Below are 19363 nucleotides of genomic sequence, written 5' to 3'. Positions count from 1 at the left end.
GGAGTAGACACACACCTGCACACAAAGCTTCACAGACACCTGCAGTTGCTTTGCTTCCATTTCTCTCTTTGTCGTCTTATTCACTTGTGATAGCACTGTTGTCTTTTGTTTTCTACAGAAAGACAGAGACATAAATGGGGTTTTTGATGCTGAACAGGGGACAGACGACAACAAAAGGTGAGCCTAAAAAAAAAAAAAATCTTCTGTGACCTCGCAGGTTCATACCACAATAACAATGGCCTGTCTGGAAGAGCTTAACTGGCTAAGTCTGTCAAATATGAAGACAGAAAACAAGGCTTTTCATCTAAAGATAAAGCCAAACAATCAGGTGAACAGCAGGTGGCCACTTGATAGAATTAGACTTTTGTTCCTTTTGAGAAAAAGGAAAATAAAATAATTACTGACACAATCAGTAAGCTGTTATTGATGTGATACATCTTGGCAACTTGACACAATAGAAAGAGCATTGTTGTGGAGGTTGATGTCAGTCGTCAAGGGTTGGGAGGGCACACATCACAACGTTTCCAGCATGCATTACCATTTACTTAGTAGTTTACACATAGTTTAATTAATGAAGTAGAATGACAAGGTTACTAATATTTTTAAGTATAACAATATTAAATGCCAGGAAAGCTATGTGTAGTCATGAAAAGGTGAACACCGACTTTTTCACACAGTCTTCTATTTCCCACACAGGGTTCCCTCTGTTCAGCAGGTCCTCGGTAAGGGAACACTGGTGCCCCGAACAGCCCTAACCAGCGGTGGGTCCTCAAGAGTCCGCTGCTCTTCTCCCAGTCCAGTGCAACCATCCAGGGAGTTGAAAGCACTAGCTGCACAACCCAAAGCAGCTCGAAAGCTCCGTCTGTTTAAGCCTCAGACTTCACAAGCAGAAAATTTAACGCAATGTGAGATTTGTGCTTTTTTTTACAAGGAGGAATAAAAAGGAAATGCTGTATTGTTACTGTTATATGTTGTTATCAAACAAAGATAACTGTGGCTTTATAATGTGTCCATTTTATAATAAGTTAAGTGGTAGTGTGTGACAACACCATGACTTGAGTCAATATGGCCTAAATTTTGCCAAAATCATTCCAGATGTTACAACATTGTTGTCTTTTACTCATGTCGGTTGGTTGCAAAAGATACACTAAAAAATAAAATGAAAATATAGGATGTTAGTACGAAATCAGTGTATAGCATTTACTGCTTGCAGCACTGCATTAGTAAAGGACAACACATTTGACAAAAATCCCTTGTGTGTGTATAATGTGACATACCTGCATAAGCAACTAATATCCTTGTTGTTTTTGTCTAATCCATCAGCATGCCCGAATCCTGAAACACCAAGGACTTCAAAGAGATCAATCAAGACACCAACCTTAACGTCACAAAAACCAAATTGCTTCACAAACATCCATAAATCAAAACCTGACCACGGATCAATACAACTTTTGTCTTCTCCCACATTAGCAGATTCCCAAACTGAGATCCCTGAATCCTCACGCTCCTCTGTTTCGTTTCCGCCTGATGTTTCTCTTATGGCTAGTACCACAACTCCAGTCCCAGAAGAGGATCTCTCCTCTTCTCCAATCGAATCCTTCTCCCTTAGGTCTACGTTCACAGTCTCACCATCAAGCTCCACTGAGTCAACCTTATTGCCCAAAGTTAACCAATCAGCCCCTGAATCACAAAAACGCTTAGACTCATCCCTGTTACCAGAACAACCCCAATCTTCCCAGTTAATCCCAGAACCAATCTCATCACTGAAGCTTTCCCAATTGCCCCCAAGCAATCTTGAGTCCAGATGGCAATCTCAACATTTCTGTGACCCAGTGTCTCTCCTATCAGACAATCAACTCCAGCTGCCTCCGTCACCTGTGTCTTCTGGTCCAAACATACCATCAAAATCTCTGGAACCAAGTCCACGTGTAAAAACTGTCTCCAGTTTATCTCTATATAACAAGTGCACTCCAGATGCAGACTCTAGTCATACGTCAACTCCAACAAATCAGGATTCTTCAGTTTTTCTGTCCCCTACCTCCATCTCTGGTGACATGGAAACAACTCTGGATGCGCAATGTATATCATCACTTTCATCACATTTCCTAGATGTCTTCAATAAGCCTCCTTTAGCTGTGAAAATGGAGAAGGAAGAGGAACTCTCAATAGGTAAGTGAATTGTGATGTAACTTTCTTTTAAATTATGAATAGGTTGCTTTTGGTTAATATGTTTACTAATTATGGGAGAGTTTCAGCAGAAAGTGTGGCGCGTATAAGGAGTGCAAGCTGTTGGTTGTTGTCCATGTTTGTTCTGATACAAAAATATGTGGCATTGATATTTATAATGTCTTCTGTATATAATCGATCGTTAATGTTCCTTCCTGACTGTCAAAGGCTAAAAACTCCATTACATGTATCAACCACATATGGGCATCTTAACTGTATGATGCACCACTACCCTGTGATAGTAGTGTGATTTGGACAGCTACAGATCTCAGTGTGTATGTAATTGGGGGGCAGTGACTACAATTGGAGCATCAGTTGCCACGCCTTCTCCATGTCACCAAGAGTACAGACAAAGCTCCTCACTATTTCCATAGATAACAACACATGCGATCGGAATTCCTCCCTCCTACATTCATATCTATGCCAACAATACAGTTCTTTGCTCAGTTGGCCCCTCTTGAGATTCAGTTCTCCGTGAAATTCAAAAAGCATTTGCCAATTTACTCCTCATATAATTAATAGCTCCAACTGACATCACATGATTTAATCTTGAAATTGGCAAAATGGGGTTCTGATATAATTTCCCCTACTCAGAGTAACTCTGATGCATCTATACTCAAGAAAAGTGTATTAACAAGAATTAATTACCTACATTCTAAAAAACAACAACTAATGGTTTGATGCTTAAATGAAGTTTAATTTTCCTGATTAAGGCCACTGGTGTTATAAGGGTGAACACGACTTGGACAGACAAAGACAGACAGACAGACTTGATAGTAGACTGAAATGCGTTGGTGTTCACTATTATAATGCTCCCCTATGGTACTACTCTTCAAGTGGTGCTAGAAGTTTTTAACTTTATCACCCTTGTTTCATCTTACAAACATTTAAACTCTAACTCTATGCTCAAGTATTTCACAGTGACTCAGCTTTTTTAATGTTTTTTGCTCATGTCTGTTTTTTCTTTTGTCTGTGTGTGTATTCTTCATCAGTTAGGGTCTAAGTAGGTCTATTGCCAATGAGTCATTCATTGAAAACATTTTGCAGCTACATCTTGAGGGCAACTGTGGGATATACCCGTCCAACTAAATGTCCTTATTTTCCACTGCCTTTCTATAATCTGTGGTTGTGTCTCATACATTGATTTGATACATGTTTGCATTTCAAGGCAGTTTTATTTGGTATGATTTCCAGAGACCAAACAGTCATTTCCCTGGACCAAGATTCGGCTTACCAAAAAAAAAGAGAAACAAAATTCATATTTATGGATGGGGAAGCACAGGTCTTTGCAGTAAAGCGATTTCTGATAGAACACTTTGTCATGCTGCATTTTGCCTGAACACAATTCTCAATGGCCAGGCAGTTTATATGAATAAAATGCTTGTGGATCTCAGCAGTAATGGCTTCCTTTTATCCCACTGGGCTGTCAAAGCCAATTTAGATCCATCCATAAAAAGTGTTCTTTATTTTTTTTTAATCGATTAGGGTTTTAAGTAAATACCTGACATAATGCTACAAGAGACAGGAAAGTAATTACACTGTTAAAAAGGGCCCTGAATTCCCTTTAGTATACTACACACACAGAATTTACTGATGCAGATACATGCTTTTTTCCATACATGCAGGTATACATATATAACATATATATATAACAGATATAACACACAAACACACAAATTTGAACACATGATGACTGGATAAATTATTTTTTGTTTAAACGCTGAAATATACTGAATGTGTGTTTGTGTGTGAGCAAATTCAGAAGTTACAGTGTGTGTACAAGGTATCATTTGCTGATTTTTTTTTCTCAAAAACTCCTCTCTCTCTCTCTCTCTCTGTCTCTCATATATATATATATATATATATATATATATATTGTATATTTTACTGTCTCTTTGAAATTAAAAATTGTGCTAAAATGTGGCCTTTAAATAGAGAACCGAAGGCTGTAAACTGTGACGACAGTTCAAAATGGCCCATTCCTTCCTAACTTTTCCTCCTGCAATTACTTCTCCTGTTCACATTTTACACTTCTACCTCTCTTCCTCTCTTCATCCATCATTTCTGTGTTTTCCTTCATCCACTGCATCCTTCTCACACTTCACTTCACACAGTATTTTGACTCTGGCACTGAAAGCTTGCTTTATCAGCTTATTAGAGCTTGATGCATCAAGTTTTACATTTTTCATTGGATGTTAGAGATGAAAATGTTGCTTTGGTGATTCAAAGCATGATACATCAGGATGGTCAGTGTGTTCATACTGTTCACCTTGAAAGTCACCTAGTTTTAGCCGTATGCATGTAATGCTATCTTTTAGATTATATATATTGAAAAAAAAAACGTATGTGATTGTGTTTTTACAAAGACAGTGGTGATGAAATGTCCAGTGATAGCCTGGGTCTGGCTCCACATGAGGAAGACTCTTCAGACGAAGAAGAGCAGATGCATAGACGTTTAACGAGAGGGAGATCCAGAGAAGAAGAGCAAGAGAATCCTGCCATATCTCATCCAGAAGATGCCTTTGTTCCTGCGGATGCAGACAGAGGAAAAGATTTGCAGACTGATGAGCAAGAACAGCTGTCAGAACCATCCAGGGTAACATGTCTCTGTATTCCCACATGCTTTTTGCTTCTAGGGGGAAGAACTTTGGGTTGGAGAGCTATAACAGCACTGTTTACTGGGGAGCACAAGAAAAGTATCTTTTAAATGGCTCAGATGTAAGCACATAAATGTAAATGGTTGCCAAGCTAACAATCAGCCAGCACTACAACATAAATTTCACTTAAAACGTAACACACTGAATTAAAAAGTTTGGTTTGTATGACTTAGTGGCAAGTAGCAGTGAAGTTGCAGATTAAATACCACTTTACTGGACCCTGCATTTCCAAGCATGCATTAAAACCTATGGTGGCATTCAGGTAATACAAAAACTCAAAAGGCCAATGATTGGTTTGTCTGTTTTCGGCTGATGTAGAAACATTGCAGTGCAACCTGACGACGTGATTATACACTAGAGAAAACACAATTCTGAATATAACATTAAATTTCTGCCAAACTGTCCCCCGAAATCCTACACACTGACCTTTAATGAACTTTTACTCATTATTTAGTCCATTTGCAACCAATACTAACCACCTTCAAAAGAATGTGCCAAAAGAAAAAAACACTCCGGTGAAATATTAGAAAGCATGAAATCATTGCTCCTGTGTTCAAAGCATCCAGTTAAAATGACACCAACTCAGTACTTTTAATAAGAAATTTCACACTCCCAGCCACCCTTGTTTTTGATGCAGAGGTGCACATCTCTAATACAACAACATTTATAGACATACATATTTTTTGATTGGATAAAAGTGGAATGCTTTGCATAGTTAAATATGGCCTGCAGCTTGATAAAAATATAATTGATATTACATTGTACAAAATATTTGATTGCTAACAAATGAATGAAAGAATTACCAAATAGGCCATAGTAGTTATCTGCCAATATGAATAAATGGGCAAGTTTGAGAAGTTTTAGAGAACCACATCATTACACTGGACATAATCGCTCCATAGAATGTGAAGACTTCAGCGACATACAGTTAGAGTTTCTTATTGTAGCTGACCTGATCTATTAGATAACATTTGTATCACGCTAATTACTTTACATTATTCATCTATAGTTCCAAGACACCCAAGGCAATGGTGTTAAAGGTGCACACCATTGAGGGAAGAAAAGAGAAACAGAGTGGATTAAAAAGACACCGCTTGAATGGTCCCAAATGACCTATCAGCCATTTAATGGTATGAATCCTTTATACTGTGACAGGGGAATGAAAGAAAATAAGGGGGGCTAGTGCTTTATTAAAAAGCTGGAGCAAAATGAGGTTCATGATTGTGAAGATGGTGGTTATCTGTGGCCTCTGGACCTGAATCAAACTGCTCCTAAAATGATTAGATAGTAATTTTTTCTATGCCTCTCTCTCTCTCTTTAGACTTGATCTCTTCTCTCTTGTCCTCCATGTATTTATCATACTTTCTCTTCCTCTCTTTCCTTTGGTCCATCTTTTTGTGTCCATTTATTCTATGTTCACCTTTTCTTCTGCACTTCGTCTCTTTTTTTGTTTTAACTTAACCATATAGTTCAGGCTGCAAGTCAACACCTGCATCCTTTTTGTTATGAGTAGACATTGGTCTGCACAGACACAACTCCAATTCTTCCTGCTACACAGTCCCATTGTGTTTGGTCTCTTGCCATTTCATTGTTATGCCTCTCTTCTTTCTTTCGCCCCGTCTTCCTCTTCTGTCTCCTTGTCATTCTCCATCCTTTCTCCTTCCTCTTTCATAGCAACACTATTCCCACATGCCTTGCTTCCTATTTTCTCCCATCTGCAGTGTCTCGCAATGCTACGGCTAGCATGCTAATGCACCAGATCTAATCTTAACTAAACAGTGCTTCCTCATTTTACCCCCGTCTCACAGGAGGACACTTGCGTGGGAAGAACAGCCAACCGACCACGCCGTAGTGAGATGCTCTCACCAGCTCCAGGGGTTAATTAAAAATCAATTCATCAAGTGGAAACAAAGGAAACAGGGAGAGAAGGGAATAATCTCCAGTAAAAGACACAGGCTTATTAATATGCATTCACACAGTAAAAAAAAAAAGGAAGAAACACAAATTTCAACACACTTACCTGTCTTAATAAAAGTTAAATTGATATTGAATTTCAGTGTGTCCTTTGAACCGATTGTGTTAGGATAGAAATGAAACTCAAGACCAAACTATTAATTCCTTATTCCCCTGTACTCTCTTTTCTTTGTTCCCAAATATTTCACTCCCCCTTCCTGTCCCCTCCTCAACTCCTTTCATAATCTATTTCTTTGTGTATCATCTCCATCTCATCCTCACATGATCTGTCTTTCTGCCTCTCTCCATCCCTTTTTACCAATTACCCCTGCTTTTCTTACATCCCTCCTTCTGCTGCGTCTCTCCATCTGTTTCTATGTCCCCTTAGGTGATGCACAACCAGAGTGCTGGGTCCGGATCAGAGCAGTTCTGTGTTCTCGATGGGTCTTACCCTCCGGGTTTGGACATGAATTCCGGTCACTCCAGCACACCAGAACACACACAGTGTGACCCGCTGCACACATGCCAAACTTCCCCACGTGTTTCAGATGCAACAGGTAGGCTGAAGATGGGAAGTGTTTTTCAGTATTTGTGTGTGCATGAATTTTTATGCTCCTATTTTATTGAGATTTTCCTCTTTTAACTGGCTCATGTTTTCCCATAAACTACATCAGAAAGTGCCGTTGCTTTTTTTGTGCTTCATGAGATTAGATTGTGAAGATTACCTCTGTGTCCAACTTTTGCCTGGAGATACTTTCCAATTTGCAAGCGTTATTCATATCACAAAGGCCTCATAATAGGATTTAGAACAAATATGTAAAAGCGTAGAGCTTACAAGAGAGATGAAAATGAGTTTTAAACCCAGAGGAGCGCTGGCTGTTTGGTGGAAAACGAGAGATGGGGGACAACACCGATAATTTACTACTGGTGGGTCCAAGGGGAGCTTTCCTGAGATGCCTTTTTTTAATTTGTGTGTGTATGTGTATATGTCTTTGCCTGCACATGTGGGTACGCTTGTGTGCTCCGTTTTTATATTTAGTGCTGGCATTACTATGCCTCCACTACACAGTGACAGCTGTGGCCAGAGGCATTATGTTTCTGGATTGTCCATCTGTCCATCCGTCTGTCCGTCCCAAATCTTGTGAACGCGATATCTCAGGCACACCTTAAGGGAAATATCTTTAAATTTGACACAAACGTCCGCTTTGGGGTGAACTGATTAGATTAGATTAGATTAGATAATACTTTATTGTCAGCTTTCTCCGAAATTCATTGTGCGGCACAGCCACCCGATTGCATGACAGAAAAGAAAACACAGAGACAATACAGTGCACATTTACAATTGACATCAGGGATTTGGAGGTCAAAGGTCAAGATCTCTGTAACCTGTCAAAACATGTGTTTGACCATAAATCAAGAATTCATACGATAAATATGCCAAATATATAACTCGCCTGTTTAATTTTTATTTAGGCTGAAAGTTATGCATAATAAAGGATATGGGCAATTTGCATGACAGGCAACTGCCATCGCAGGTGCTTCACCGCTACATTTAGCCTCCTTCTTTGGATTAGCTTGGAAAAGAGCCCAGTCAGGCACTGATGGAAGCAGCAACAAGAGCCACCCACTTTGAGCTTAATTTTCACTCTTTAGAAACTTAAAAGTGATGATGTCATGGAGACTTGATATCTTACATATGGTCTGGACAGACACATATATAAACTGCAATTTGACCGACTGGTGGGGCCATACAACTGTCAGGCAGTGATGCTAGGTTTTATGTAGTGCCTCCATTTTCTGTAGCAAAACACAGTTAACTTCAAACTTGTGAAAGTCCGCATTTCACCCCGAAGACACACTCACAGACAAACACAGCCTTCTCTTCTTGTTTCTTTCCCAGCTGAAAAGTCGAGATAATAATGCTTGTGTCCTTCACATGGCACTCAAGGTTTACTTTGCCTATACCTTTGAGAGGTCTGTTGAAAGGCAGCTGGCTGTTGTCAGTGCAATGTCATATTTCTTAAACATCACATCTGAAAACATATTGTCTAATCAGTCAATATTGCTAGGAAATGCTTATATGCCATTATTACCTGTCTATTTGCATTTCAAGCAAGAGAGCAAATTCTTTCTTTTCTTCCTCCTCTTTTTTCACTGCCGAGTTTCACCTTGAACAACATCAAATAAAACCTGCTTTAGCAAGATGTTTTTTCTTTAAACTTCTGACATTAACTATGTCTGGAAGATCATGCCGTTGCTATTGAGGTAAAGTATGGTATTATTTTTTTAACACTGATGATTTGTAAACTTGTCATGCATATGTGGTGCTCAGACTTTCCAAAAAAGGCTCATGAAAATGTAGCCTTAACCTCCAAATTTCAATTTGAGGTAAAATAATAATAATTGGATCGAAGGAGACGCTATAATTTATCGTGGTGCTCATTGCACCTTGTACTCTTGTCCAAGGCTGCTGAATTACATGCATTTCAAACAGAAGCTGCTGTTTCGATTCAGCAAGAATTTCTAATCCACATTTTCCATGCTTAAGTAAATCGCTTGGCCCAAAATGATCCCATCAACCTTTCCCTTCATCAAATCTTGAAGTCCATCTTTTCACTGTTTCATTGTCAGGCCTGTGTTAAATGAATGAGGTTGACAGTGAGAGTCTCCCACAAGGGCACCACTACCCTCATCGCACCATGCAGCCAGCCGCTCGTCAAACCCCGCACTGTCTCTGCCACCATCGTTAAAGCTCCAAAGTTAATGAGAGAGAAAGGTTAGAGAGGAGGAATATCACCTTGACAACACTCCGCACTCATTTATGTCCCTCCATCCCTCCATCTGTCTCCTCAATTTTACTCTTTTTTTTTTTAGGCAGGGCTGAGATCCAACAGGTTTTATATGTCTCCTGCTCTACCTTTCCACCTCTCTCTCCTTTCTGCTCTTACTCCCTGTCACCCGGTCAGTCAGAAAATGAGGTTGTTAGTGTGCAGTTTCTGTCTCGTGTGCATCCAAAGAGAGAGAGACGGACAGATAGACAGACAGACAGGCAGGCAGGACAATGACCAAACTTCTAGGTAAACAAGCAGATAGACAACAAGCAAAGACCAGCAAACAAATTGATGAAGAAACATGCAGAAATGTTTCTTTGTATGCATTTAGAAGTCATTTTTGTATTTCAGCCTTTCTTTTGTGAGTGTAAAAGCTGTCTGTCTTACTCCTTTCCCCTTTTCATTTGCAGCTGATTTAGTTTAGTTAGTAGATTCTCCATCCAGTCAATACTATTAATTGATTGGCTAACCACTGGAGAGAAAGCAGAAAACAGCAGTAATTGCATTGCAGCTGTCAGGATTGGCTGAACAGGCTTATTAAGCAATATTGGTTTGGTACAGATGCTGCTGCTGAATGGACAAATGGATTGTTTCATCACATGTAATTTACTAAATTAGCTTACATTCATTTATATATTTATTAGTACTAATAAGCTAATTCATACATTTTATGTAAATGATGAACCTCCTCAAAGCCATGGCTTCTCTTTTGTTGCTGTTATTGTATGTTAATTGGATGTGTTTTGATTTTCTGAAACTTGCTCTGTAGGATTTGAGCTCTTTTGCAACTCATAGCTGTAGAGCGTGATTTACCAACTGAAGTGATAACACTGTTTGCATCATGTCAAACAATATAACTTGCAATGTCCTCAAAAATGTATAGTGAATTTCCAAACTAAAATGAAGACCTAAACTTGAGCTGAGATCCTGTGTTTAAGAGACTGTTGCTTGTCTTTTCTTCTTCTCGTACCGTATTTGTCAGTTCCTCCTCTCTGCCGGGCTGTTGGTCTCTGTGTGCTCCGCTCCTTTAATTCTTATAACCATTTGTAACTTGACCTAGTTTTACTTTTTAAATGGATAAACAACTATGCAAATGAATAGCCATATTCTATAATTCTCACAGCAGCTTTATATTCTGTGTATCATTGCACTGTTATAACCAAAAAAAAAGTTATTCCATGCATTGGATCTACAGAAAATCACACACTGTTGGAGGTAGATAGCAAATCAAATGCATTGCCATTTCCATTTGCTGCTATACGTGCTACTGATAGCAGCGAGACGTTGCATGATCTGTGTCCTTGGATTTCATTTATCTTGTATCCAGATATTCTTCATGTTTTTGAGAGCATGTAAAGGGCAATAAAAGAATGTGAAAGTGGATAGAGTGATGGAATACTTTTAAAACAGGGTCAGCAGAGGCGTTTATGGGATATAAAAACTCTAAATATTAACATTCTTCTGTATAGAATTTTTATTTTATTTGATCGTATCATTTATAGATATTCTTATTCTTTGCAGTTTTATTTTCTCAATTCAGATTTGGTGTGCCCTCTCTCAGTTTTTCTCTCGCTTTTTTTTTTAGGTTCGGACTGTTATGGGCCAGGGGGCAGCCTCACTACCTATGCTGAGGAACACTTGGTTTTTAGAATGACGAAGGATAACCACATGCAACCAAATGGAATTCAGATTCACTCAACCAGCCCCACCAGGAGACGAGAAATACCGGCAAATGAACTAGGAACATCTGGTAAGTCTGTGTGTGTGCTCGCGTCCACGCTTGTGTGCATTTTGTCTGTGTGAACACTCTCAAGCTCGCTGAGCTCCACTTCTTACTCTCCTAAACACAGAACTCCATTTTATAATATCAATGCGCCTCCTTTCTGCATATAACCACACTTTTTTGGCACTGAGAAGGCAGGTTTCTTAAAGAGATTATACTGTATCACTCTCAAACACAGGCACTAGCACCATATACGCACGTACTGTAGACACACACACACACACACACACACACACACATGCAGGATTGGGAGTCAGTCCAAAACTGCATCCTCTCATCTCTTCCCTCGCTCAGATCCCAGAAACACTGCAGTAATCTGTTTATACTGATACACACGCACACAAACATCGACACCTGTAAGACAAGACGGTAATCTGTTTTCCTCAGTGATATATCTAATACCCCCCACTGCTCATCAGTTCACAGGATTTCTTTCCTCTTCCCCTCCTCACTCAGTGTACTGAAAACAACTGTATTTATATCGACCATTTCATTCCACCACTCTGCTCTTTCTACACTTTCAAACCATTTAGCCCTGCTGTCGTTAGTTCTCTTCATGAATCATGCCCATTCTTTCCTTCCGTGCCCTTAAACATTTACACATTTTGTGTAATTCTTTTTAATTGTTATGTTTTTATTTCCCTTCTTCACTCTATTCATTCATACTTGTTCACCCAAAGTAAATAGTTTAAAGCATCAATTTTCCACATTGTTCCTCACTTGACTCAAGGTGTAGCTAAGTTGAATATTTGAAAGGAGGTGCATACTTGTAAAGTCTCTCAAGAGCTCAAAATCTTTTCCACATATTTGATTACAGCATCAGAAGGACACTCTGGTGCTCAACATGTTTTCAATATTTTTAATTCCACATGGGAACCTTATCACAGACGTTTCGGCAAGTTGCCTCACTCACTATGCCTCATTGTGCTGTCTTGTCAGTGTGCCGCTCCAGTGTGCTGTCTGACAGCACACTGAAGAGGGCTTCTCGACGAAACATCTGTGCGTAGGCTCCCATGTGCCATTAATGAATATCTTGAAATAGCTTTGTGTTCCTTAGCATCTTTGTGAGAAGGGAACTCCTTTGGATATTCACGGCATTTTGTTTATCCTTTTTAGGCTTTAGGCTTTTTTTGGGGGCTATATTTGTTTTGCATAGGCCCCAGTTATACTTGACATTATTATTTTCCATGTTGAAGAGATACATTTGTATCTCAATGCATCTACATAGTATGTCTGGAGCTGTCAAAATTGGCCTAAAAATGACAATTCAATATATATGAATATTCCCTCAGAGAAAAACACATAGGTTTGAACTATTCATACATCAATTTTTGCAAATTATGTCCATAAGAGGACGTAATGTGCCAATCATATAATTTATAATGTCCAATCATATAAATTATATGATTTTTTTTTTTGTTGCAGGCAGTATATATACAGCATATAGTGTATGGATAACAAGAAAGATTGAAATCTGACCTTGCTCAGAAACTTTAGCAGGAGGTAATGTGGAGAGATCAGATTTTAATCTCACTCTCATTTTAGCCTGAATACATTTTAAATCAGGCACAGAGTCTTATCAGTAAACAAAATCTACATCTATGTCCCATCTTCTTGTACAGTTATGTGTATGGAGTGCACATGTTAGCGGCGCTGTACCGCATGCATCATTCCTCCCATGCTGTTTAGTTTGACAGTGCAGGTGGTTGTGAAGCACTAAGTGGAGGTTCTGTGCCAGTTGAAAGACAGAGCCAGGCACTGAGAAAGGAGGGAGGGACAGAGGGAGGGTGAGGTAAGGAGACAATGGAAGATTGAAAGAATGAAAGACTTAACACTGGAGCTGAAACTGGTTAGACAGCACCCAGCATGAGGAATCAGTGTGCCGCACACACACAAACACACACGCACATGCACACCCACACCATCATAGCTTCTCAATGGGGGCCTCGATGTAATTTACAGTGAGCAGGTGGGGATGGATGTTCAATCTGATTCAATTTGATGTGGCTCGCAGTGGAGTGGGATGAGACACCACTCATTCCGCTGACTGTTGTGATAGTTTCTCTGTCTCTCACCCTCTTTCCCTGAAACCCGAGCTGCATACCCCTCCCCTTCCTCCTCTTACTTTGTCCTGTCTTACTCTGAATCTTGTCTTATCTCTTTCTTTCACTTAAACTTTCTGTAGCTTTTTTTTGTAAGATACCCTCACTGTATATCATCATATCCAACATGACATTCATCCATCTATACTTATGTGCACTGATATATGTATCCTTTCATTCTTATTCAGGGTCTAGCTTGTCTGGCGAGTCCACACCATTTCTGCTGCACCGTCCAAATACAAACCCAAGCCCTTTCTCTGCACCTGTCTCTCCATCCCTCTCCCATTCTCTTTCTCGTCCCCTCTCTGCCTGCCTGTCCCGTCCTACATTGAATCCCGCGTTCCGTCCGTTGTCCCGAGCTGCCCAGGAGATCATGGAGATCTGTAGTGTGGACGAGACAGGCTGTGAGGATCCAGACCTGGACACCGACACGACCGCACACACACTCCACGGTCTGGAGCAGGAACTCAGACTCATGACCAAAGGTGCGGACATACACATACAGTCATGAATGCAAACACCATCATTTTATGGCCAACTACAGTGTGATCGGTCTGTTTTATAATATTGATAATAATAAAATTGGATGTAATAATTTAAATCACAACAATGTCTGATGTTATAATGGTAATGATAATTTTAAAAATAAGGCCATTAGCACTAACCTTTCTTTATCCATCTCAGAAACGGAGAAGCAGGCTTTATTATTTGGTACAGAAAGCATTGGAAGGCAAGATCAGCATGGAAATCATTGTTTGACACGGTGAGTAACATGCACACACAAGCTAAACACACAAACACATATTGATCTTGGTTGCTTAAAGCAAACACATTGCAAACACAATACATAATCTCAACACATTAACAGATTTATCTTTTCTTGGGCTACACTGAGGTTATATTCTCCACTGCTTTGGTTTCCCAAGTTTTATAGTGGTGTTCCCAGGAACATAATAGTTATTTTTTAACTAACTCTATTTATTTGTGGATCATTAACATGGTCATGTTAATGTAGCAATATGAACATTAGAGGTTTTATATGATATTTTGAACAATAAAATAGCAATATACCATCAAACAACTATCTGCTATGTAGAGATATAGTGGCGTACTGGCGTCCTGAACAAAGACCGTTTATAAAGATGGACAGACAGGTAGGTCAGAAATCCCACTCCCTGCATGTTAGCAGATGGGACTTGAGTAATTTTTTTTATGATAGGTTAGTTTAAAAAAAAAAAGAAGCCCAATTTTTTATTGTTACCAAACTTGAATAAATTAATATAACAAGTTCCTCCCTCGAGAGCTTAAAAGTACTAGCTGCAGCTTAGGAAACTGTTAAAATGTCCATTTAATGTTGGTATCCTGATAGCAAATGTGCTTCTGTTTTCTCTGTGAGAATCTGAGTGAGCGTCATGACTTCCTGTTTTCCTACTCTTGTCTGTGTCTTTTCACCATGATCGGCATGTAATCCGTTGCTTTCTCTCCCTCTACATTCCTCCACCATTCCAATGGTCACGATGGGGGGTAATCCCTCTTTTTTTGTGCCCCGTCAATCCCTCTCTCTGTCGGATATGTGGAGTGTGTAATGGATCGTTAGCCAGCAGAACGACTTTCGCTTTGACAGCATGTTCGGTATCGGGCCTTAATGTGCTGCTTAATGTGTGTGTGTGTGTGTGTGTGTGTGTGTGTGAGACAGAGAGAGGGAGAGTGTCAATGTATTTTTTCCTGTATTTCCAAAACTGAGTGTGTGGGTGTGGGTGTGTGTGCCTGTGCGTTGTTGATGTTTTGTGTTTGTGTGTATGTGTGTGTAGTGGGCATAATCTGCGCTAGAGGCCTTGTGCTGAGCAGAGCACTGTGAATATCATATTGAGACGTGTAATAACCGGATTAACACATACTACACAGAGGGCTCCCAAAACAGCTCCTTACATCCTTTAAACATGCACACAAACACACACACACACACACACACACACACACACACACACACATGCGCACCTTCGTCATAACTGTCACATTCCCTCAAATCATGCAGTTTTTGGTCAATGTGATAATATTCAGTTCATAAATATTCAAAACATAAGAAGAACTTACCATGCCAGGAATTGTGTCACAACTTTAACAGCCTGCAATCCTCATTGAAATAGGGAAACGCACATTCATCTTTGAAATTGAACGACTTTTTAGTCCTATAGAGCAAATATTTTTGACATTCCAAGTTACATTTGAAAGTCTAACTTGTGCTTCACATTTTCTTTCTAAACACAGTTTTTACAGTAAGTTTGCAACTTAAAACTGGACCTTTAATATACATTTACTGTACCATCCCTACAGCACCCTTCAATTGAGTCCTCCTCTCAGCCACCAGGTACTCCCAGATGTTGAGTGATGGCTGTAGTTGCATTGCAGAGTAGATGCACAGTAATAATGCATGATAATAGAGTTCTACTGTCGAGTGGTCTCTGCTCCCCAGCCACCATCATACAGAATAACAGTTTTATCAGGAACTCTTGAGCAGGTTTATAATTTAGTCTTGTATGAAACCGATAAAATATACATTTATTTTGGTGACTATTCCAGTAATAGGACACTCTAATACATGCCCACTCAACACACAAGTGAATGCTGTAGTGTAGTGTATTATTACATGCTGTATGTGTGCATCTATTGATGCATGTGTCTGCTGCAACCCAAGCTATGTTTACCTTATATCCAGACAACTATTCATCATCTGACTCAACTGCTTCCAGCTGCCTGACTGTGCTGTAGTGTTGCTTTAGTCTATTGGCTGTCTTTGATCTAACCTTCAGTCAGTGCATACTTGCACAGTAGTATCACATATACATAGTTTCAATTTTGTGATGTACAGTTCATACAGTGCAGAATCAACGGTGACCTAACAAGAAGTTTTAGATTGATTATAAAAAGTTCAAGTTCGACATATGAGATTCGCCATCATTAGCTGAGAGACTCAGGTTTCTTTACTCCTGCTTCTGTGTTTGCTGCCTTGGTATGAATGAAATTTAAATGCATTGACATTTAGCATTGCACTCAGACATCAGCTGAACTGTGCTTTTATTTTAAATGTATTTAAAATGTGAACTGATTTCCCTTAGAATCTGAATGTCAGCTTGTTACACTCAAGTCCATACATAAAACCTACAGCATAATTTGCCGCCCGATGGAGCATGTGTTTGCAGGTACACAGTTGGCATGAATGTGATTATTTAGATTAGCTGTAGGTTATGATACCAACAATCAGTGGGAACACTTACTTGTGGAATTTTGCAAGTAAAACAGACCTTTAAAAGCAAAAGTCAGTTGTGGACTTTATTAAAGGTTCAGCTGTCAGCAAGATCAGAAATGCAACGGGAAAACATAGTGATTCTTTAAAAGAGGTACTGAAACAAATCAAATACCAAAGCTTCATTTAATATCTAATAGATATTTAATATCTGTATACACCTGTTTGGACACCTGTTTCGAAAACTAAAATCGAATGTGTCAGTAACTCTTCAGGAAAATAATTGGATGCTTGATGACATTAAAATCTAGACAAATTTAAATGTTTCTGAATAATAAAACAAAGGCCACAGCATCTGTCGCATGATCACCGCAGACTATGTTGACACCAACCTTCTTTGACACCAGTGTCAGATCAGGTGGGCGGTGTGGATGGCATTGATATGCCTGCTGTTTTTATCGAATCCAAAGTTAATTTAGACTTGTCAGATGCAAACTAGGAGAGACATTTTATAGATGCCTCAATAAAATGTATGTGGGCTCCACTGGTGCAGTTAATTGTACCTCCTGTATGTAAGAAAGTAGTCCGTACCCTTTTATTTACAACATTTCTACTTCCTTCTTCCTGTTCTTTAGAGGTATTTCACATGAAAAAACAGACAGTTTGGTCAAACCACAACCCTGATGATGAGCAATGCAGCAGACACACAAACTGTACTTTCAGCTGGTATACCCACCTGAATATATTACAAGTGTTTTATGATGTCTGCATCTAAAAGTAGTTACAAAAGGCTCAGTGCATATGTCCTTTAATCATAGACAGGTATTCGAGTGCTGTGCATGGAGGATGTTCTGCCTTTGATTGGTGCATTTGGTCTTGCAGGGGCAAAGCCAGCGAGGAACAAAAAGATGAGGAGGCGGCTGCACAGAGAGACCGGCAGAGTGTCTTCTTACTACCCTGAGATATGCACACACACATGCATGTAAAAACACAAACTTGCTTGTTAAATGAGAAAAAGAGGCGTGAACCCACAGAGATATAAGAGACTGAAGTGAGGAAAAACACACAGCGGATGTAATTTAAATTGTGTTCATGTGGTGCAGATGCCCCTAATAATAAATCCGCGGGGGACTCTTGTTCAAATTGATGAAAATGTATATGTAGTGCTTTGAAAGAACACTGTTGGATATTCAATAAATTGTTTCTTGATTGTCTCTCTTTGCATTGTGCACAATGTTTATGTTGCCCTGATGAAAAGTAGCTGTGAGGTACCCTACACACCTCAAGTGTGTAGGGTCCCTCATGGATGGATTAGCTGAAGGTATAAAGCAAATGGGAGTTGATGGGAAGATGAATGGTGAGTTACATTACCTTCTCAGCAGGATTCAGCTTGAACCTCTTTGACTGTGTATTAGTCAATGTGTGTGTGTGTGTGTGTGTGTGTGTGTGTGTGTGTTAATAGGCACACACTGAGGGGCAGTTTGATGTGGTGCCAATTTTGCCTATAGGAATTAAACACACTGCATTTTTTTCTGTTTTCATCAGTTTCTTTGTTAATAAGGTGAGGGTGGCACTGGATCAGGTCATACTGTCTGCAAATACACACACACACACACACACTGAAGATGCTGCTGCAGGTGATAAATTATGTTTGCAGGGGAGGGAGTAAGGATTGGTGCCAATGGCCGCTGTTGCCATCTGTCTGTATGTGTGCGCAGGAGTTGGGGAAGATAAACACCAAGCACTGGAACTGGTTTGTTGTCTCTCTGGTGAATGTGTACATGTTGGTGTGTGAGTGTGTGTGGGTTTTTTTCTCTCAGTTCTGCTGTTTTGCATTACTCCCCACAGCCACTCCTAATCCATCATGGCTGCCACTGTCCTCAGCTGAGTTCACAACCCACCACCCACTGCTTTATCTCTGAGCTGATGTGCATGTGAGGATCAAACAAGGACAAACAGGTAGACGCGGGAGAAAATCACGCCTTTATTACACAACCAGACAGGAACTCAGAGGTAGGATGGATGTCAAAGGTGCCACCTTTGTGATTGAATATGAGATTAAAGGTTCATTTGCACACGGCATGTGGTTATGTGTGTGAATATGAGTGCAAGTGCATGTGTGGTCCATTGCTTTACCTCAGTCACTTTGAAGGGATGTAAGGGTATTTTATTTGTCCCAACGATAATCGCTAGAAGCGGACAGCAAAAGCCCTGTAATCCAACGGCAATCACCACAAGACTGATTGATAGCATGAGGACACAGACAGAGAGGAGAAAGAAACAGAGAGAGACCAAGAAAGAGAGAGAGAGAGAGAGAGAGGTGAAAAGGTAGATCTTTGTTATTGTGTCCTTCACTGAGTTTATCACTTACTGTTTAGGAGAAGAAAATAACAGAGACATAAATCTGATGGATATCGAACTGCTAGACTGGGTTTAAACAACTCTGAGATCTGCGCTCTCTCTCTCTCTCTCTCTCATTCTTTCTCCTCCACACGCACACACACACACATACACACACATGCATAAAAACGGAGAGAGAACGGAAAAAGAGGGCTGACCTTTGTTAG

The 19363-nt window shown here is 39.8% G+C and overlaps 1 protein-coding gene across 2 annotated transcripts in view; it reads left to right on the top strand.

Moving 5' to 3' along the window:
* Positions 1–18010, top strand: part of zbbx (zinc finger, B-box domain containing) — a 57792-nt gene extending 39782 nt beyond the window's left edge. For both annotated transcript variants that reach the window (XM_059330423.1, XM_059330425.1), the window contains exons 13-21: positions 119–177; positions 697–905; positions 1324–2169; positions 4593–4822; positions 7225–7393; positions 11253–11417; positions 13741–14037; positions 14237–14315; positions 17679–18010. In XM_059330423.1, coding sequence (XP_059186406.1) covers positions 119–177; positions 697–905; positions 1324–2169; positions 4593–4822; positions 7225–7393; positions 11253–11417; positions 13741–14037; positions 14237–14315; positions 17679–17757 — 2133 coding nt within the window. In that variant the 3' untranslated portion in view covers positions 17758–18010. The remainder of the gene's footprint in view (positions 1–118; positions 178–696; positions 906–1323; positions 2170–4592; positions 4823–7224; positions 7394–11252; positions 11418–13740; positions 14038–14236; positions 14316–17678) is intronic.
* Positions 18011–19363: the final 1353 nt, after the last annotated feature.

Source organism: Centropristis striata, chromosome 4 (genome assembly GCF_030273125.1).
Source record: "Centropristis striata isolate RG_2023a ecotype Rhode Island chromosome 4, C.striata_1.0, whole genome shotgun sequence".
In the NCBI taxonomy this organism is placed as follows: Eukaryota; Metazoa; Chordata; class Actinopteri; order Perciformes; family Serranidae; genus Centropristis; species Centropristis striata.
The sequence above is the reverse complement of the archived record's forward strand: the minus strand, read 5'-3'. Positions and strand labels throughout refer to the sequence as shown.